Consider the following 22812-nt stretch of genomic DNA (forward strand, 5'->3'; position numbering starts at 1 on the left):
CCCTTAAGTTAATACTTTGTAGCGCCACCTTTTGCTGCGATTACAGCTGTAAGTCGCTTGGGGTATGTCTCTATCAGTTTTGCACATCGAAAGACTGAAATTTTTGCCCATTCCTCCTTGCAAAACAGCTCGAGCTCAGTGAGGTTGGATGGAGAGCGTTTGTGAACAGCAGTTTTCAGTTCTTTCCACAGATTCTCGATTGGATTCAGGTCTGGACTTTGACTTGGCCATTCTAACACCTGGATATGTTTATTTGTGAACCATTCCATTGTAGATTTTGCTTTATGTTTTGGATCATTGTCTTGTTGGAAGACAAATCTCCGTCCCAGTCTCAGGTCTTTTGCAGACTCCATCAGGTTTGATCAGGTGCTGGAGCGGTCTTCGAAGCGACGGACAAACCCCCCCCCCCCCGGTGTTTCTTGGGTTAGCTGTTTCCGCCGGCTAGCTCGGAAAATGATCCAAGGGTGCAGCCGGCCTAACACTCTTTGAATGATTCTATTGTCTTCAAGGACCATGACCAGTCCAGGCAGCAAGAAAATAATTTTTTATATTTTACTGAAAAAAAATGGGTAACTATTGTGTTTTTTTTAATTAGTTAAAGTGTACTGTTTCCCAAAAAATTGCGTGTGACAAAAAGAATTGCAACGATCGCCATTTTATTCTCTAGGGTCTCTGCTAAAAAAAAAAAATTATAATGTTTGGGGGTTACAAGTAATTTTCTAGAAAAAAATACTGATTTAAATTTGTACACAAAGTTCCAGAAAAAGCCTGGTCGGTAAGTGGTTAAATAGAAGAGAATAGCATTTTGTTATATCTGTTTAATAAATGCAAAAAAAAAAAATACCTGTTCATTCTGCCAGAAATCTAGTGAGCTCCCAAATTTCCTGTAGTGAGATAATGCTGTACTAAAATCTCAAACAATGTAATCAGCCTGCCTAAATTATTTTCTGTGGACTACAGCCCCACTCTTCCCCTCTATGTTATGATGGGGGGGGGGGGTGTTCTCTGTAATCCTAACACTTCTGCTCCTAGGGTGACAAAGCTGTTCCTCCATAGATACAGTAAACTAAGTCACTGGTGTCACTCTAGGACAGGAGCAGAGTTACAGGCTGGATCCCCATGTGAAAAGAAAGGAAGGAGAAAAAAAAAAAAAAAAAAAAACAGCCACCACATCTTAATGATTGGCAAGCTACAATATATGTATATATTTTTGGTATAGATACAATTTATATAGTATAATAAATTGTAACCGCGCTGTGTGTAACGGTCTACAAATTCATTCAATCAAATAAAAAAATGAAAGTGCTCACTCATTCATCAGAAGTGATAAAAAAAATCAATTGGTGATATAAATTAATCAAAAAATGTCTTAAAAATTAGAAACTAGCCCAAATAATTCATATAATGCATATGTTAAAAAAAAAATCAATAAGTGCACGTGCAGTTATTAGAACAGGTAAATACACTAGTGTTATAATGTAAAGAAAAGTGTCCGAAAAGGTACTCTCCAAACCCTTGGATGATTACCACGCGACATCTACCTGAGCACACGGTGTACTCACCAGCTGGGAAATGATTTGTCAATCCAAAGTTCAAAAACAATCAAATGGTCATCTTAACTATTCCAAATTATAAACACTCTCTTGCCAAATGAAAGGTCCTCTCCAGCACATGTAATCCTTTCCAGCCTATTCAGGGTAAACTTCCTTATCCAATCGTATCCCTTTCTCTCACACAGGCATAGAGGGGAGAAGCGTGGCGCCCATAGTGTAAAACAGTTTCCCTATTTATTAAGACATAAAAAGTATTGCACTTACAATCTCAAGAGTGTCAGCCTGACATGAAGGTAAACACGATTCATCTCTATAGCACTGTCAGCTCCGACTGTGTCACTGCGACATGAACGGACGAGTTGTGCAGGATGACATCACAATCCAATCCACAGCTTACGCGTTTCACGTAGAATGTCAGATCCCACCTTTAAGGACGACTTCATACTGAAACACCTGGATTGTGACATCATCCCGCACAGCATGTCTGTTCGCAGAACAGTGACACAGCCGGAGCCAATAGTGCTATAGAGAAGAATCAGTGCTATAGAGACTGAATCTGTTTTACACTATGGGGGCCTCTCTTCTCCCCTCAACGTATGTGTGAGAGAAAGGGATACGATCGGATAAGGAAGTTTACCCTGAATGTGCCGGAAAGGATTACATGTGTTGGAGAGGACCTTTCAATTGGCAAGATAGTTGTTAAAATTTGGAACAGATAAGATGACAATGTGATTGTTTTTGGACTTTGGTGTCCATTTATGAAACCAAGATGAGCAGCGATCTCGATGATCGTAGTTCATTGCGGATCTTAATTGGTTTATGAAACAGAGATGATCGGGGGAGAACATGTTCTCTGCTGATCACCTCTGCACACGGAGAATAGGTCACTGACTAACACAAAAACGGCCAGTTTATGAAGCTGCGATCTCTGCACTTCACTGGTGATCTGTGCCAGAATTCACAATCCCAGATTCACCTGCCCAGAGGTGGAGAATCGGGTAGACAAGACAGAATCTTGTTGTTGACTTCCTTCTTCCTTGACCAGACCCCTCAAGATAGTAAACATGTCCCCCTGCCATATTTAGGTATATATGTATATATATACACACACACACCGTATTTTTCGCTGTATAAGACGCATCGGCATATAAGACGCACCCAATTTTAAAAGGAGGAAAATCTAGAAAAAAAAGATTCTGAACCAAATACTGTAGGCTCTCTTAGACCCTAGGTGTGTGTGGGTGTGTATGCACATTTTACATTTCATTTACCCTGTAGTTGGTCCGCCTGAACACTTTCTCACACACACCACACGCTGCCTGTGATCTATCCAGAAGCAACAGTATGACGTAGGGAGGGTGGTGTGTCTTCTCCCTGTGATTTGGGGGCGGAGCTTGTGAAGCTATTCTTCTGCCCATCAATCATGGGCATCCAATAGAGTAGTAGGCAAAGTGGGGGCGGAGCAGGAGCAGCAGTATGAGGTAGGGAGGACGGTGTCTTCTTCCCGGGATTCGGGGGGCGGAGCTTTGGCGGATTAATTCTTCTGCCCATCAAATCAAATAGGAGCGGGAACGTATGGAGCAGGAGGGGCAGACGTGTGGCCTGGGGAGACATGAGGAGGCACAGCCCGCACTGATGGATACCGGTAAGCTCAGCGTTGACATGGTGCCCGGGCAGCATGTGGATAGACTGTCGGGAGGGGGGGACAAGGCGTGCTATAGGAGGGAGAGGGAAGCCCGAACACACACAGCCTGGCCGTGCAGGGAGGGTCAGAGAAGTCTCCACAGCCTGCAGTACATGCAACAAATCCAGCCTGCAGCACACACAGCATAAAAAGAGGACTGCGAGCAAGCACCACACAAAGTTAGGGGCAGTTTTAATGCAGGCAAAATGTGTATTTGTCGTATAAGACGCACCAACTCGCCCCCCCCCCCCAGTTTTGGGGAAGAAAAAGTGCGTCTTATACGGCGAAAAATGCGGTATATATATATATATATATATATATATATATATATATATATATATATATATTATTGTGTAGGGGGACTGAATATTTTATTAACCTGAGTTGGGGGGTCTCCTCTGAGAATACCCATGTACTCCGCAGAGGTAATTTACCGCTGCTTAATAAACGGGTACCAGTGTGTTTCTCATACTGTAATCTCGCTATGTCTCAGGAGATTACAGGTAGCCCACTCACTTCTACACAGATCTCTGCCGTTTTTAGAGGAAAAACTTCTCCTCTGTTCTCCCTGTGAGAAGTAAAGTTCTCTGCTTCATAAACTGGGTGCCAGAGGAGATCATTTTACTCTGAGAAATGCTGATAAGTGAACTGAGAGAAAAATTCTAAGTTTCATAAACATACACCTATATTTGACGATTAATTTCCCAGTTGGTGAGCACACCGTGTGCTCAGGGAGAGGTCAGGTGGTGATCACCAAAGGATTTGGACAGTACCTTTTAGACACTTTTCTTGGCATTAGAACACCAGTGGATTCACCTGTTATAAGAACGGCACATGCACTTTATATGATTTTCTTTAACATATGAATTATATGAATAGTGCTCGCTTCTAATTTTTTATTATGTTTTGATTCATTTATTTCCCCAACTGATTTTATATCACTTATGATAAGTTATTAGTGCGTACTTCTTTAATTATTTATTGATTGATTGATTGAATGTGTAGACAGTTACACACTGCTCGGTCACAATTTATACTACATATATACACCTTTTTGTCACTAGTAACTGCGGCATGCATTATCTTCATTCACATTTACCAATTGGCGCAGATTCCTTTACCTGTATACAGATACACTTTTTTGAGAAGGAACCGCAAACCACAGGATGCTTTATGTGAACACTGACTTTATCCCCGAAGTTGGGAGTTTGGCTTTACCCTTTCTGAGTCTCAAAGTTTCTTTATAACTTTGACAGGTCATACTAATAGACATCACAGGTTGGAGGGAGCAGGACAAAGCTTCAGCTTCAGGAATGACATGAGGAGTACATTTTACTATTAGCATGAGCTGTAACTTTAAGCAAAGGCTCCTGTGATCTGACAGGCCTTGAGGTACAGGCATTTTGTATGCAGAGCCGAGAATGTTATTTGCTACTACTCCAAACATGTCATTTTTTTTTTACTCGTTTTAACTCTCATTACAATTCCATATTTCATACAAAATCCTTAAATGGAAAACAATTTATAAAAATAAAAAAACTTTTAAGGTTTTAGTGGCGTTTAAAAAAAGCAAGATCCAAAACAGCTGCTTCCCAAGAAACCATGCAAATTGCTTCTAAACCTAGTACAGCTAGAGACCGGCACAAAAGGCTGCTGACAGATTTTAAGTGATTTGTAGCAATTGCTGTCCAAGAAAAGCCAGGTGCACAGTTATTGCTAGCTGCTACCCCATATAACTCCACCGTGAGGTTTTAAAAATTAATAATGACAAATGTCAGGCGAGAGCCAGGTGCACAGGTATTTCCTCCTGTAGCTCCAAAAACAACCTGAACCAGGATGAAAGTCAAAGCCACTTGAACATAATAATCGAACGCCCAGGATTTGCCAGAGAAAGTTCACCACTTGAATATAAAAAGCCAAGACTAGGACTGCTAATAGTGCCATGTGGACATAATCTTAGCTAAAAGGCCACAATAAGAAAGTCTAAAGTTCTATTTAATAAATAACATTGATGGACCATTAGACTTTTTTATTGGGACCTTTTCACTACTATCATGTCCACATGGTACTATCAGCAGTCCAAGTGTTGGCTTTATATTCAAGTGTTGAACATTTTTCTGGAAACTCCCTGACACTTCAATGTTATGTTTAAGTGGCTTAAAGGTTACTGCATGCAGGGCTGATGATAAGGCAGTAGTACAGCCAGCCCTTCTGTACTGGGCCCCAGGAACCTGTTGAGCAGGAGGGCTGGCTGTACTTTCTTATTGCATACCCCAATCTTCTTTTGCTTCCTCCTGCAGCACTGCCAGCTTCTCCTGCCCTTTCTCCCTCCGGCTGCACTGCAAGGGAATTGGTCCTAGCACATGTGCCCCCGCCATCTGCTGTCCAGACCTCCCAAGTGCCCCTTTCCCCCCCACAGAGCTTCTGGCTTCCCTCCTCTCCCGCCGGCAGCTGCTATGGGCACACACAGGGATGTCAGGCTGGTAAATATGTAATTTACTGGCCCCTTCCTTTCCTGAATGAGCACAGTGAGCAGTCGGTACCAATCATTCCTGTGTTCATCACTGAAGCATAGTAAACTTTGAATTATGTTTGCGTTTGGGAATGAGCAGGAAGCCTCAGAGTGCTTCCTATTTATTCACCTGTGCAGCTGAGACTGCAAAGAAAAGGACTGATAAAAGTCCTTAGTCACTTTTGGCCAATGGGGGGGCTGTCAGGTAGGCTGTATGGGGTTTCGTGATTTCTAACTGCAGTCCTGACCGTATGTGATATGAGGGTCACGTGACCTATTTTTGCAAATATCACGAAATAATAATAGTAAATTCATCAAAGTTAAAATATTGATTGTTAGGTTAAATACCGCAAGAGAAAAAAGAATAGATAAACCATTAAAGTCAATTCACTAAAGAACACACACATTAGTTATTTATCATCTGCTAGTAGGGAGTCGGTATTTTAGCAATGTACAAAGTACCAATGAGGGGAACTCTGCACTGGCCAGTAAATTAAACGTATACAATGTATATTAGTGTGTAAATGTTCTTCCCTGAGCTCAGGAATGAAAATAAATTGTAACATATCACCAGAAGGAGATTGTTCAGTGAATGAAAGCATGCTAGAATGTTTTTGTAGTTTCATAGTACAGTATTTGTGTGTGCATTTATTTCTTACTTTGGTGCAGTGTTAGCATGTAAATAAAAATTGAGAAAAAAAACGCCAAAAAATGCAAAATGTAAGTAATATTGCAAAACATTATTATCTAATGCATTTGGTAAATAACGTGTGTTTTTTTTTTTTTAGTGAACGGACTACTTTTGAGATAAATTCATGTCTTAGTGAATTGATCCCTTTGCTTCTTAACTTAAAACCCAATAGTTTTTGTATGCATCAATGTACACTTATAACCCATAGTCTGACAGACAATCTCTAAGCGGTGGCTCTCCAAAACCATGTATGCAGCTGAAAAAACGAGGTTACAGCTAAAGTTTATTAGCAAAAAACGGATGGCAAAACGACAGGGCATTATACCAAGGCTTCGCAAGGTCTGGGAGTCATGGGTTCCACCCCTTCCTCCCGGTCAGCTTTGACAGCCGTCTACTAAACCTTTGATGTGCCGTTTCCACTCCTGTTATTATCTGTAGCTCCCTGGCCAATCTTTTTCCCTATACCTGAACTGTACCTAATCATCCATTTGTTTTCCCAGCACCCCATCCTGTCCCCCCTCCACTTTCCCCAAACTGATCCTATATTCTTTCCTTTGTTTTATTTCCTCCACTTCCTTTTACTTTGGTTGCCGTTCTCTAGGCGATCATCAACATTTAAGCTATTGCACTCTCATTGTGCACCTACTGTAACGTATGACTTTGTAATATTTAGTAAAATGGTTTAATTAAAAGGCTGGACACACAAAAAGGAAAATTGAAAGCTACCCTAACTATATATTTGAAATTAAAAAAAAAATATATATATATATTATATATATATAAAAAGCAGTTGTCTGTCAGAAGATATATTTAAGTAATAAAAGAAGAAAAGGTCTAACATTAGTAGTGTGTCGCCAGCTTTGGACAACATTTTTTTTTTTAAACGGACGCTGAATGGAGCTGAATAGTTAAAACTAAAAGCAAATATTTTCCTTTAAATGAAATATAGTACTTACCTGGAAGCACTGTGGCAGTGATCTGACCGTGAGATAAAAACAGATTCCAAGCTTGAAAGGAAGTAAATCACGCCACTGAGGCTTCTCAAGGACCCTGTAATAAAAGCAACAGGCTCATCAAACAACAAAGTGCAGAGAGTAATGCAAAGGAAATGTCAGAATTCATATATAGTCCATCTTCAGGGTCTGATTTACAATAAGGCACAACTAGGCAGCTGGGCAAAAGCAGGCAGGTCCAAAGCAGAATATTTCCTTGTTAGGTAAATCCATCAACAGAGCTCATAGTAAGAGGCCTAGGGTTGGCTTAGAAAAGTCAGAAGAATCTTTGTGGTACAAATAAAACTCAGACTTTAGGTTTGGGTGACCTCAAGGGTTTTCCTTTTAATGACTTTATTCAGGTAACACTTTGGCAAGAAAGGCATCTGTATGAAAGATTATATTGAGTGTTCAATGGATAGCATCAATACTAAACCAAAATTTGTCATATACTATATATTATGCACGTAGTGTATATATCAGGGGTGTTCAACCTGTGGCCCAGGACGGCCATGAATGTGCCTCAACACTAAATTGTAAACTTAATTCAAAATAAGATTTTTTTTTGGGGGGGGGGGGGGGATTATTTTTGTAAAAAATGAATGCATTTAGTGCCGGTTCACACTGAAGCGGCACGACTTCGGGGGGCGACCTGTGAAGTCGCGTGCACCGCGACTTCGGCGAGACTTGCAGGGACTTCACATAATTTAAGTCTATGCAAGTCGCTCCGAGGTCGCCCCAAAGTAGTACAGGACCCTTTTTCTAAGTCGGAGCGACTTGTGTCGCTCCTATTAGAGCCGGTCCTGTACTACTCAATGGACTGCGACATACCGCGACTTGTCAGGCTGACAAGTCGCCTGACAAGTCGCGGCAGTGTGAATGGGCTCTTACACTTTACGAACACTTGCATCCGAAGAAAAATGTCTCTATACTGGACTTTTATAAATGTTATCTGCCCAAAGAAAAATCTCCCACTCCTCACAATCACACCTTATTCATGTCATCAGATTTCGGGAGCACCTGTATTTGTGAGCAACTATTTTCAAGGATGAAGCACACAAAGGGCACAATAATAATAATTAGAACCAATATATTTGAAGTGCACTTTGAGAATTCATTGAGAATTGCTACTACATCCATTAAACCAGATATTGATGCGTTAGTTAATCAAAAACAGTGTCAAGAATCGCACTAGTTTTAGGTTTCCCACTTTTTTTTTTTTTTTTTAACAGAGATGGTTTCCCACTTTTACATTCAAAATAAAAAAAATATTACATTAAAAAAAAAAAAATGAAGTTTTATTACTCAGATAAGTACATTATCTCCATCAGTGATCCTTAACTTGTGATCTGACCAACTTTTGCTGCTCATCAGCTATCCATATTGTTCGTATATTTTATGTGTGGCCCAAAACAATTCCCCTTTTTCCAATGTAGCTCAGAAAGGTCAAAAGGTTAGACACCCCTGGTATATATGAAAAAAAGGTCCATTTGGTCCCCAATAAAGCTGGGAAGTGGATGTCATATATACTCTAACTTGGCCATACACTGACTAAAGCAGGGTACACACTAGTAGAAAATCTGCCGAAAATTCCCGCCCGATGTGAAATTGTCCGATTTTCGCCTAGTCTGTACACAACTTTCAGCAGCCGATGCCGACATTTTCAACGAAAAAAAATGGAGGGACAAACACCAAAATTTTTTTCGTCCGTCCCCAGACGACCGATTTTCGTTTAATGTGTATGCAGTACGTCCGTGAAAAATCGGATACGAAAGACCGCGCATGATCTGAAGTTGCTGACAACCCGGAAGTCTAGGAACAAATGTGCCAAAAAAAAAGAAAAAATCGGACGAGAAATTTCGTGAACATTTATGCACTGTCGACTACAAACGGTAATGAACGCTGAGAAGACAGAGAAAAATCGGAGGATATTTCGTCCGATTTTCGTCAAGTGTGTACGGCCCTTTACTATCATTAATGATGCAACAGTTGGGAAATGCTCTTACAGGGTATATGTCAGGATGGACATTGTCTGCCACAGCTGGGGCTACCATCCTACATGGAATGCTGACATTGCTTGACTCCCCTGCAAAGAGAAGGTATACATCGGGAAGGAAAGCAATGGCAGCCTCCATCATACCAGGTGACAGCCTCTTTGACATGTTCTCTTTAAGAGTTCTATAATGTATGGCTATCAAGCAACCAAACCAAGCCTATGGAATTCACAAATGCCTGTAGTGTTGGTTGCAGATATTTTACACTGCTTTGGCCTTTTGCAGGTTAACGGGAGTTCAGGAAACAGTTAATGAGTTAGTTACATTATTGTGGTCAAATAAGTTACCCAAAGTCCCCAATGAGAAACAGGCCTTCCTATGTGCAGCCTAAGGTATCCAGACTTGAAGAAACCATCAAAAGAAAATAGACCCTCAAGACTTTTGGGGAGATTTACTAAAACTGGAGCACTCGGAATCGGGTGCAGCTGTGCATGGTAGCCAATCAGCTTCTAACTTCAGATTTTTCAATTGCTTTGACTAAAAAACCTGAAAGCTGCTTGGTTTCTATGCAGACCTGCACCAGATTTAGCACGCTCCAGTTTTAGTAAATCCCCCATTGTTTTTGTTCATTCAACAAATTGAAGCAAAACTCCATTAAACACCGCAGTTATAGATGGATAAAGCTTTCACAGTGTCTTTAAACAGTATTCATACACCTTGACATTTTTCACATTTTGTGATGTTACAACCAAAAACGTAAAATCATTTTTTGGGGATTTTATGTAATAGACCAAAGCAAAGTGGCACATAATTGCGAAGTGGAAGGAAATGATAAATGGGTTTCAAACTTTTTTACAAATAAATATGTGAAAAGTGTGGCGTGTATTTGTATTCACCCTTTGACCCTTGGACTTTGACTGGCCCATTCTAACACATAAATATACTTTGATCTAAACCCTTCCATTCCATTGTAGCTCTGGCTGGATGTTTGGGGTTGTTTTCCTGCTGGAAGGTAAACCTCGATCCCAGTCTCAAGTCTTTTGCAGACTCTTACAGGTTTTCGTCTACGATTGCCCTGTATTTGGCTCCATCCATTTTAGCATCAACACTGACCAGCTTCCCTGTCCCCGCTGAAAAAAAAGCATCCCCACAACATGATGCTGCCACCACCATGTTGCACGGTGGGAATGGTGTTCCGGGTGATGTGCAGTGTTAGTTTTCCGCCACACATAGCGTTTTGCATTTAAGACAAAAAGTTCACTTTTGGTCTCATCTGACCAGAGCACCTTCTTCCACATGTTTGCTGTGTTCCCCACATGGCTTCTCACAAACTGCAAACTGGACTTCTTATGGCTTCCTTTTAACAGTGGCTTTCTTCTTGCCATTCTTCCATAGAGGCCAGATTTGTGGAGTGCATGACTAATAGTTGTCCAGTGGACAGATTCTCCCACCTGAGCTGTGGATCTCTGCAGCTCCTCCAGAGTTACCATGGACCTCTTGGCTGCTTCTCTGAATAATGCTCTTCTTGCCCGGCCTGTCAGTTCAGGTGGACGGCCATATCTTGGTAGGTTTGCAGTTGTGCCATACTCTTTCCATTTTTGGACGATGGATTGAACAGTGCTCCATGAGACGTTCAAAGCTTGGGATATTTTTTTATAACCTAACCCTGCTTTAAACTTCTCCACAACTTTTTCCCTGGCCTGTCTGGTGTGTTCCTTGACCTTCATGATGCTGTTTGTTCACTAAGGTTCTCTAACAAACCTCTGAGGGCTTCACAGAACAGCTGTGTTTATACTAAGAATAAATTACACACATGTGGACTCCATTTACTAATTAGGTGACTTCTGAAGGCAATTGGTTCCATTCGATTTTGGTTAGGGGTATCAGAGTAAAGGGGGCTGAATACAAATGCACGCCACACTTTTCAAATATTGTTTTGTAAAAATTTTTGAAACCCATTTAACATTTTCCTTCCATTTCACAATTATGTGCCACTTTGTGTTGGTCTATTACATAAAATCCCAATAAAGTACATTTATGTTTTTGGTTGTAACATGACAAAATTTGGAAAATTTCAAGGGGTATAAATATTTTTTCAAAGGCTCTGTGCATAAAATAAATGCTAATCATTGTAAGCATCCCTGTCAGTGGTGGATGGCTTGTCTCAACCCTCCACACCTAAAATAAAACCTAAAAAAGGAAACTAATGCAGTCATCGCATCTAAGAATTGGTTAGCTACAATATAATAAATGTTTGCTTTTGGATTTAACGCTGCTTTAATCAAAATGTGGACAGATGCCTTAAAAAGCAAGCAGGAAAGAATTTAAAGTGGTAGTAAAGCTTTTCTTTTTTTTAGATCTACAGATAAGCCTATTATAAGATAATAACTCCTAGGAGATATTTACTTTAGCAGCACCGGTATGGTCACTGGTGCACACGCTCTGTGCTCTAAATAGACTGTGTGCTGTCCATGGAGAGAGCCGCGGCTCCTGCGCGGGTGTGGGAGTGATGTCATCATGGCTCAACCAATCAAACACAGCTGCCCACGAACCTAGAAGGAAGACCGGGTGAAGATAGAAGCACTGTCAGGGGTAACAGCACGCCACTAGAAGGCTTTGTTTCCAGGTAAGTCTTTTAGTATGCGATGCATACTAGCACATAATGACATTAATTTGCAGGGAGAAGATTTTTTATTTTTTTGTTTCGTGGTTTACTATCACTTTAATATGTAACTGGTTACTTAAAAGTGTTACTAAACCCAGGAGCCTGCATTCACTATATTTGGTCTCACACAATACACAGAACAGGGAAATGCAATTATTTTATTAAATATAAATTACCTTTTCTCATCAGCACTATATAGCAGTCTTGTGACTTCGATCAGTGTCCAGCAAAGCATTGGTTAAAGCTTGTAGGAGGAGTTTTCTGACTGTCCTATGAGACTGAAAGACCCCTGACCCTCTGCCTGAACAGTGCTGATTGGCCCTGTGCTGATCACATGCACCCTCCCGAGAAGAAAAAAACTCCATAGACTCTGTTATCAGGAAATTGTTAGGGGACAGTGGAAGGAGGGAAGGATCAGAGGAGACAGAACAGCCTTTTTACACAATGCGGAGGATTAACTCCTTAGGTTCCACAGTGAGTATAACAAGCATGCTTTACTACATATTCAGACTGATTTTACTGTTGTGGGTTCAGTAACACTTTAAAGGAGGACCTGAACTGTGAAGCCTGTGCCCACAAAAAGCAGGAAAAGCACAAGGGACTAGTCACCACTAAGGCACACAATTATGGAAATTTCATAAGCTCTGGTGCACCCTCAAATTTTGCATTCCATCTTTGTTTTGTGGTGCGCTAAAAACGCATGTGCATTCTAGTGCCCTGTCTATGTGCACTGAGTTGCCAGCAGCAAAACATACATTTTACCGTACATTAACCCATAGATATTAATCCACGCTTAGTGCCCAATAGTGATGTACTATTCCTCCCCTGACACCAACAATGGGGTACTATTCCTCCCCCTGACACCAACAATGGGGTACTATTCCTCCCCCTGACACCAACAATGGGGTACTATTCCTCCCCCTGACACCAACAATGGGGTACTATTCCTCCCCCTGACACCAACAATGAGGTACTATTCCTCCCCCTGACACCAACAATGAGGTACTATTCCTCCCCCTGACACCAACAATGAGGTACTATTCCTCCCCCTGACACCAACAATGGGGTACTATTCCTTCCCCCTGACACCAACAATGGGGTACTATTCCTTACCCTGACACCAACAATGGGGTACTATTCCTTCCCCCTAACACCAACAATGGGGTACTATTCCTCCCCCTGACACCAACAATGGGGTACTATTCCTCCCACTGACGCCAACAATGGGGTACTATTTCTCCTACGGACACCAAAAATGGGGTACTATTCCTGATACCAGAGATATGGAACTAATTTGCTAGCTGATACCAATAATGGGACACTATTCCTCCAACTGGCACCATGTAATTTCTTTTCCTCTCACTGACCCCCCAAGCCTATGGCATTTTCCACTCCCACCGGCCACAGTCCAGCCCTTTGAACCACTTTAGGTCTACCCTATAGCAGTTTTACTGCTACAGGGCGGCACCTGTGTGCTGGATCACACATATATATATATATATATATATATATATATATATATATATATATATATATATATACACACACACACACACACACACACGCACACAATCCAAAACTTACGGGTAGGGGGCACGCAGGTGCGCTGCCGGCGACTTGCTTCCGCTGTGATTACACACAGCGGAGGCTGACTGGTGGGTGTAGGGTACTCCATGTCCTTTGGCATCAGGCAGAGAGACAGAACTGCGATCTGCCTATGTAAACAAGGCAGAACCCTGTCCTGTCAGCTGGGAAGTAATGGATTTTCTTTCCCCAAAAAGCAGGGAATAAAATCCATTACTTGCCTTAGTAAAAGCACTATACACTGTTTACACTAAAACACTAGCTAGGCACATATTTGAGCGCCCCTGATGTTTAACCCCTTCCCTGCCAGTGTCTTTAGTACATTGACAGTAAATATTTTTTAGCACTGATCGCAGTATTAGTGTCACGGGTCCCCAAAAAGTGTCAATAGTGTCAGAATATCTGCTGCAATATTGCAGTCCCACTATAAGTTGCTGATTGCCGCCATTACTAGTACAAAAAAAAAATAAGGAAAAAAATTTCCCATAGTTTGTAGACGCTGTAACTTTTGCACAAACCAATCAATGTACGCTTATTGGGATTTTTTTTAACCAAAAATATGTAGCAGAATACATATTGGCCTAAATTTATTAAGAAATTTAATTTTTTTTTATTGGATATGTATTATAGCAGAAAGTAAAAAATATTGTTTGGTGTTTTTTTTTTCCTAAATTGTCAGTCTTTTTTTGTTTATAGTGCAGAAAAAAAGTGCAGAAAAAAAAAAACGCAGTTCTATTTGTGGGGAAAAAAAGGACATACAATTGTCAGTTAAAGTAATGCAGTACAGTACCGTATCTCAAAAAAATGGCGCCTGGTCATGAAGGAGGGTAAATCCTCCAGAGGTCAAGTGGTTCAAATTTGAAGGGCAATAAACCGGCCCTTTGTTTCAAAAGTCTGGAGACCCCTAATAGTAGTACGCTAGATATGACTGTTATTTATTGTGGAAAAGAATGTATGATTTTACATTTTGACCACAGATACACTACAACAGGTTATTTTTTCTTCTTTTTTATTTTTTTTTTTGCTGGCTGGCTTGAAAGTGTGCCAGGGACTTTTTGTATTGTATGCTGTTGCCTGTCTGCAAGGATTCAATAGTGATAGTAATTTCTTTACTGGCTCAATGTAAGCAGAATGTAAAATGTGGTTCGATGAATCAAAGGTATATGTAACCTAGAGGGTGAATATGGGGATAGAAATGGAAGCAGGGGGTAAGTAAGGGGTCAGAATAAGAGAAGGGGAGGATTAGTATTCTGCGCAATTACTTTTTTTTTTTTACTACACTGTTACAATGTTCTGCTGACTGATGGATTTGGTTACTTATTCTGTAAGGTGAACTGCTTAATGACCGAGTGTTCTCTCCTTGGTGACCGATTCCCTTTAAGATTATTTTTTTGTTTTATGTTCCTCTCCACTATATAATACAACAGACACACAGACTGGATTTTGGCAGATGTAAAGCATGGTGGGTAATGGCATTCCACATCCTGAAAGATAAAACCATTTTTCCTATTGACTTTTAGAGAGAATTAAAGCATTTCTAAATAGTTTACCCAGCAGGGGCAGGAACTGGATCAATGGAAAGAGGAGATCAGAAGCGTTTTTGCCTGTTCTCTAATCTGGTGACGTCAGTGAACAATGCTGCACTGAACTGGCCATGACATGGTTTTTTTTTCTTTCTTTTTTTGACACTGTTTGCATGTTTGTTCAGCTTTCCAAACTTGTTATAGAATCTTTTTTTTTTTTCACATTTCTAGAATCTTGATTCTACAACAGGTCAGCAGCATTAGTTTGTGTGAAAGCTGTAAGGATGTACCCGTAAAATAAAAAAATTAAAAATCCAACATTCCTTTCAGTACATTAAACCTTTCCTAACATGGCAAAAAAATCAGATTTATCTACCAAAATAATTTTTACTTTTTTTTTTTTAAGGATGTGGCTCTTATTTGGTAAAATGTTTTAATAAAGACCCTGCTCAGATTTCTGACAAGTGGACAAATAGAAAAAAATAAAAAATAAATAAATCAATTATAAAGAGGTAAACAAACCAAAACTTTGTAAAAAGATATTTTATTTTTAACATTTTTTTAAAGAAAAAAAACTTTTATTCTTTTTATTTTTATTTTTTTTTTCAAACACTGTACTGACTTTTTTAACCACTTGAGCTCTGGATTTTACCTCCTTCATGACCAGGCCATTTTTTCCCTATTTAGCACAGCGCTACTTTAACTGGTAATTACGCGTTCATGCAATGCTGTACCCAAATTAAATTTTTATCATTTTTTTTTCACACAAATAAAGTTTTTTTTGGTGGTATTTGATCACAATTGGGTTTTTCATTTTTCACAATACAAACAAAAAAACCCGGAAATTTTGAAAAAAAAAAAAACACAATATTTTTTACTTTCTGCTATAAAACATCCAATAAAAAAAAGAAATAAAACCTATTAATAAATAGATTCCACAGGTTTTTGATTAACAAAAATCCCAATAAGTGAATATTGATTGGTTTGCATGAAAGTTATAGCGTCTACAATCTATGGTATATATGCTAGAATGTATTTATTTTTTTATACATACTACTAATGGCAGCAATCAGCGACGTATAATGGGACTGCGATAGTGCGGTGAGCAATCTGACACTAACTGACGCTGGGGGGAACTAACTTCCACTGACTTTACCAGTGAAATTAATGCAGTGATCAGTGATAATACTATACACAGTCAGTGTACTAATGACACTGGCTGGGAAGGGGTTAACATCTAGGGCGATCAAGGGGTTAAATGTGTGCCTAACTATGTGTAATGTGTGAGAAAAGTGTGCTGCTTTTACTACTAGGGCTCTCAGTTTCTCTTTTCTGCTTTGCAGGAATGAGAAACTGACAAATCGCTCCCTCGGTACAGTGCCCTGTGTTGTTTACCAACACAGAGCTCTGGACTGCGATTGCACACAGCCAATCACTGGCTGGGACTTGCTGACAGACTCCGAATTTAATTGAATTATTATATACAGTAATTCCTGATTACAAGTAGAAGGGTGCTTCTACTTATGTGATATCGCCTAGATCACTCCATTATTAATTTTTCAGGAGCATCCCCTTCACCCCTTCTGACTAATGGACTACCTTGAGGTCCAGAATCAGACTAACTTACCCTCCTTCCTGGGAACCATAAAAGGGTAAGAATAAAACCCCCGAAAAAGTTCCAACACTGGAACCGGGACGATCACACCCTGGGACAACAAGTCCTGCCCTTTCCACAACAGAGCTTGCAGCCGATACGGGGGCAGGTGCACATTGGAAGGAAAGAACCTTTCCAGGAGAACAAGAACGTAATTCTATCTTGGAACTGGGAACAATCACCTCATGGACCCACTGGTTGCTGACCCAGGAGGTCCACAGGCCCGGAACCTGCGAAAACGTCCCCCCTGCACCCCAGACATGGATGGGGGCAAACCTGCATGCTGAAGGGGCATTGTCAGCAGGTCAGGAAAAGCCTGCACTCTGATTGACAGAGCAAAGCTGCTAGAAAACCCCCAAAGAGGCTTTGAGGGGCTTGGAACAGTTTTCTGAAGTCCCCGAGGGACGAAAAAACTTCTTGTGTGCTGAAAAGGAAGGCCCACGCCGCCGGCGAGGCACCTTCCCATTCCAAGACTGTGGAAAAGAAGGACACGGATAGAAGTCACAAGACTCTTAAGAAAGTATTTAGTAGTTTATATTTACTAAAATAATTGCATTTCCATGTTCTGTGTACTATGGGAGACCAGATATAGTGAATTCAGGGTCCTGGGTTTAGGAACACTTTAAGTTCAAACTAAATGTATGGAAACCATGGTCCAGGGACAGGCTCGGAGACCAGTAGCTATAGCAGTAGAGAGGCTCCCATTGACCAGCAGGATAAATACAGAAGCAGATCACCCGGGCAGATGGTGTTCTGCAGACTTACCTGATGTGCAGAGTCTAAGCACCAACCAGAGCTCTTGTCAGGGAAATGGCCGGGGAAGAACTGGCATTTCTGCCAATACTAGAGATGGGCACATTATGCGCACTCCAGCATGCATGCGCATCAGAAGAATGGCGAACGGGCGCACGCAGGTGCGCGGTGGCGCGAATCAGCGAATGGGTGTACGCAATGGTGCAAGCATAACATGACAGATGAGGCCATTTGCTGGCCTATATAAGACCTCTGCTGATTCCATCAAATTGCTGGGTTGTCATCAGCCTTCCTGTGTCCAGAGCCTCTGCATACTTACCTTGGATTTCCTGTTGTGACCTGGCTTGCTCCAGACCTGTCTGATCTCCTTCTCCCGGCTTTGACCCTCTGGCGTGCTCTACCCGGCTTGCTTCAAGGACTCTGCCATTGCTATCTGCCTATTTTTATTTTCATTATCTACCGATCTATGTATACTATCATTGTGTAGTTTGTGGATATTAAGTGGCACATACATGGGTCTCCTTAGTATATACTACAATTGATTCTAATTTTTGCTAATTGTCTTCAATCAATTAGGATAATGAATGGGTGGAGCTTGTGATATGTAGAGTCACTATATATTTCAAAGTTTTGTGTCTAAATGTAGTTATGACTAAGGCCTTAAAGGCTGAAACGCATCAACTGATCTTATCAGCAGTTGTGTTCTGTGGTTCTTGAATAAAGATGAAGATTTTTTAAGAGCAACTACCGGTGTGCGGATCATTTTTCTACATTACTACCTGCCAGCCTTCTTGTTGTGACCTCGGCCAAGTTCCTGTTTCCGCTACCTGCCTGAACCCCCGGACGGATTATCTGTGTTGGACCCTCAGCCTGGCTTTCACTCATGTTTCCTGCTTGCACAAGTTTGCCAAGTTCATCTGGAGCTCCCCGAGAGACATCTGCCTTGCTGTATATCCAGTTCTCTCCAGCATCCACCAAGTGAACACCGGGCCAGGCTCTACGGAACCCTATTGGCAACCTGTGCTTCTTTGGGCGCTACACCTTTTGTCCCACCTTCAGGGGTGTGCCCCACTTAGCCGCAAGGGCAGCCCCCTCAGCACCTTGGCCTCGGATCAGGTACGTGACAGCTCCTGATAGCGAAGATGGATTTTGCTGCACATTAGTACCAGTTTGAAGTCCTTAGGATCACCCCGGCGGGAGGTGATTCAGCAGGGGTCCAGTAGCAGATATAGCAAGTAGGGATTCTAGCAGAAGCGTAGTCCGTAAACAAGCCAAAGAACAGTAACAAGTGGTAGCGGAGATATATATGGTAGCAGGAGAGACCAGAGTGAGATATTGGCTGAAGAGAGCACGCTAATCTGGCAAACCGGAAGTGCGAGGCATGGCTAAAATAGGACGTTCATGGGAGGAGCAAAGGGTTCCAAAGAAAAGAGACTCAAAACAGGATTCAAGGAATTGTCCAGAGAGCTGTTCAGCATCCCAGGTGGCTCAGTAAAGAAGAGACACTGACAGACACAGCAGAGGTCACAGGTTCAGACCTGGGTCCTGACACATGGCTTCTATGGAAGAGCATTTTTAAAAAGCCACAAGATGATACAACTAGACAACCCATCCATAAGCCCTTCTCCATATAAGCAAAGTTTTCTGTACACTGCACTCAGTGCCAGCTCACATTGGTGCAATGCGGGAACCCTGCAAATCCACTGCGGGTTCCCGACTCGCAGGCAGTTCACACTGCCATATGCGTACTGCTGGAAGCATCAATACAAAGTTAAAGACACCCCCACATTAGTTTGCATATCACCGTGTGAACTGTCAGTTCGCACAGGAATTAGATCGCATAGGTGTGAACACCCATGTGATCCGATTCTGGTGCGGAACAAAAAAAGGGTCCTCTGTGACTTTGGTCCGAATGCGATGCAAATTTAGCTATGCAATCTGTATGGCTGAATTTGCATCTCACAGACATCGCATGTGATTTACACAGCAGTGCGGTGCGAATCACATGCAATGTCTGACATCGCAGATGTGTGATCCGGCACATAAAGTGGTTGACTAATAGGCAGAAGAATGTTCTCGGTCTCTTTTCTCAAGAGCAGAAACATCTTGGTGTTCTCTCTTACACACCAACAATAAATCAAGACTGCTGTTTCCTAAGTCTAAATGACTGTTTTACCTCGGAAATACTCATGCAGTGAAACAGAGGTAAGTGGTTCATAGCTACATATAACAATAGGGCCACTACCATATCAATTTCTTCCCCATCTCCTTACAGCTTCATGTCACTTAATATCATATACAATGCATAGTGTTAGTGTTGGCACTTTTCTATGGTTTGAAAACAGCCAGGATAAAGCTGGAATGTCCCGTGAATCCAGACCAAAGAAATAGATCTCAGAAATAGCCCACCTTTTTCCAATACTCAAGATATGATCTAGTCTCTGGTGTCACACAGTCTCACTATTTCTCAAACATTTAACAAATGCCAGATCTTCTTACCTTTCATTTTTCTCCAACAGACTTGATTTCACTTCATCTTTGCCTCCTGCTTTCTTTTTTTTCTCCTTCTTCTTTTTACTCAGAAGCTCATCCTAAAGGGGCAGTGGTAGTATTAGTATCTTATCTGGAGTTTAGGGACCACTATTCCAAAAACCATTGTATTCTGATCATTGTATGCAGTTGATATATGCATTTATAACATTCAGTATAATAATGCATTTCTAATTTCACATGCCTTGATTTATATTTTGCATGCACTGTGGGGAAATTCATCCTCAAAGTCCAGAACACAGAGAAACTGCAGCTTATCCCTCCTTGATTTTTCTGGCAGCAGAGACTTGGCGGCCTGCCTGCCCTTTAATGTAAATAAACAGTGGGTGTTCAAAGCTGGAAACACCCACCGAAGTTCCCCCAAAAAGAAAATAAATGATCTCAGAGGACAGCTGAACTGTAATTTGTGAATATTTTACTATTTTTTCCACAAGCGCAATTAAAAACGTTTACAAAATTATAATTATTATTACTATACAAGATTTATAAAGCGCCAACAGTTTGCGGAGCACTTTACAATATAAAGGGGGACAGACAAATACAATACAGTTCAATTCAGAAGGAATAGGAGGGCACTGCTCATGGAGCTTAAAATCTAAAGGGAGGGGGAGGTGGTACAAAACGTAAGAGCTGCGGGAATGATCTGATGGAGGTGACTCAAGTATAGCTCCTAGATGGAAATGGGGTAGGGTTCCCTGAATAAATGCATTTTTAAGGATCGTCTGAAGGTGGACAGGGACATAATAGGGCAGGGAGCACCAGAGCGTGGGAGAGGTTCTGGAAAAGTTCTAGAGGCAAGCGTGGGAGGATGTAACAAGGGAGCTAGAGAGCCTGGGAGGAGCGGAGAGAACAATTTGGGCGAGATCTGCAGATGCGGATGGTGATGTAGCTGGGGGTGATGTTAGGGATGGTTTTGTACGTTTTGGTTAGTATTTTGAATTTTATACGTTAAGCAAGTGGAAGCACTAGCCCAACGTATAAAATAAAATGTTATCCAAATAAAAAAATGTAAAACAGTTTGTAACTTAGACATATGAAAAGAAAAGAAAAAGAAAACTAATCACAAACCATTATAACTTGTCTTCATGCTAATACGATTTGAAGAAAATAGTGACATCCCCATTAAAAACATTACAGAGGTTGCCAGATTAAGTTATCAATAATACAAAAACTTCCTATACCAACATATTTTGGAAAGTTACCCAGAAACAAGAGCAAGTGTAAAAATGTTAATGGAGTCTAATAAAAAGTGTGATTTGAAAGGCATCCAAAATAAATTTAGATGAAGTAGCAAGTGTGAAATATTGGGTAATGCTGGCAACCATCGCAGGCTCGGGCCAAGCCATTCATTAAATGAATGGTCCTTTAACTGTACACTCATAAATAAAAAAAATAAGACATTAAAGTATAAATAAAGGAAAATCGGTGCTGATACTAAGCATTTGTACCAGTACTTGTAAATCGTGCAAATGTTCTGATACCTAGCCAATACTTTCCGGTACAATTTGAGCCCATACATGACAAATAGAGAGGGTGACTCTCCCTAATGAGGACACTATAACTACACCACAATAAAACCTAATAGGTAAGGTTGCTCGGATATAGTTTTTTTACCGACGAGTACGAACTGTACGGCGAGTACAAAATGAATGGGCTCAAATCGCACTGCAAAGAATCGCATGCGATTTGAACAGGAATGTGATGTGAATCACATGCGGTTTCCCGCACCGCTTCTGTGAAAACTCAGGCTTGTTTGACTTAGCCTGGGCTCACACAAGAGCGGTGCGGGAAACCACATGTGATTTGCATCACATTCCTGTTCAAATCGCATTGGATACCCTGCAGTGCGCTTTGAGCCCATTTATTTTATACTCGCCGTACAGTTCATACTCGTCAGTAAAACAATATCAGAGCAACCTTACCTATTAGGTTTTATTGTTGTCTATTTATAGTGTCCTCATTAGGGAGAGTCACTCTCTCTATTTGTCATGTTTACCATTATCATTGAAAGTGAAAGAAAATCCCAAGTTTTGGGATGTCCCCAGAAAATTAATAGAGGGGAAATCTTCCAATGGGGACACTAGGTCTGGTGACCCGGGCACCCAAAGGGATTTTCTTAATTTGTAGGGATTTTCTCTCACTTCCTGTTTTGGCTATAGGACAGACAGTAAAGGAAGATCTCCCCATTGGGACTCAGATGGGAAAAAAATCTGAAAGGTTATAACCCTCCCTTACTCTATCCAAAATGTAAAAAACGGTTTGCCCATAGTTCTACTTCGATAACTTTAGATGACGTTGACAAAGGGGCGGGGCCCTGAAACATGTTCGTCAGCCCACTCAATCCACTGACTTTGGTCTCTTACAACTGTCCGGAGGGAAGCCTCACACGCTGACAGCGGTCTGCACCCATGGAAGTCTGACAAGCATCTCCTAGCCCAGTGGTCCTATACCTCACACTGCTTTTAAGTGGATCCCCCACTCACCTTGCTCTTCTGAGTCCCTGTGAGTCCCTCCTAGTTTGCAGCATCGATCTCACCAAGCCTGGAAGTGGGCTCAGTGCATATGCTGACAACGTCTTGATCCACAGCAATGTGGCATACTGCCATCTAGCTCAGCGGTTCCTGCTTTGTGTCTGCTGTTTACAACTTCACAATTTT

The 22812-nt window shown here is 41.2% G+C and overlaps 1 protein-coding gene across 1 annotated transcript in view; it reads right to left on the bottom strand.

Annotated features, from left to right (window-relative positions):
- DNAJC1 (DnaJ heat shock protein family (Hsp40) member C1) overlaps positions 1-22812 on the bottom strand; it is a 245072-nt gene that overhangs the window by 113616 nt on the left and 108644 nt on the right. The window contains exons 5-6 of the mRNA XM_082258350.1: positions 20105-20196; positions 7397-7490 (exon numbers count right to left, since the gene is read on the bottom strand). Coding sequence (XP_082114476.1) covers positions 7397-7490; positions 20105-20196 — 186 coding nt within the window. The remainder of the gene's footprint in view (positions 1-7396; positions 7491-20104; positions 20197-22812) is intronic.

This window comes from Pelophylax lessonae, assembly GCF_965119305.1.
Source record: "Pelophylax lessonae genome assembly, chromosome: 5".
Lineage (NCBI taxonomy): Eukaryota > Metazoa > Chordata > Amphibia > Anura > Ranidae > Pelophylax > Pelophylax lessonae.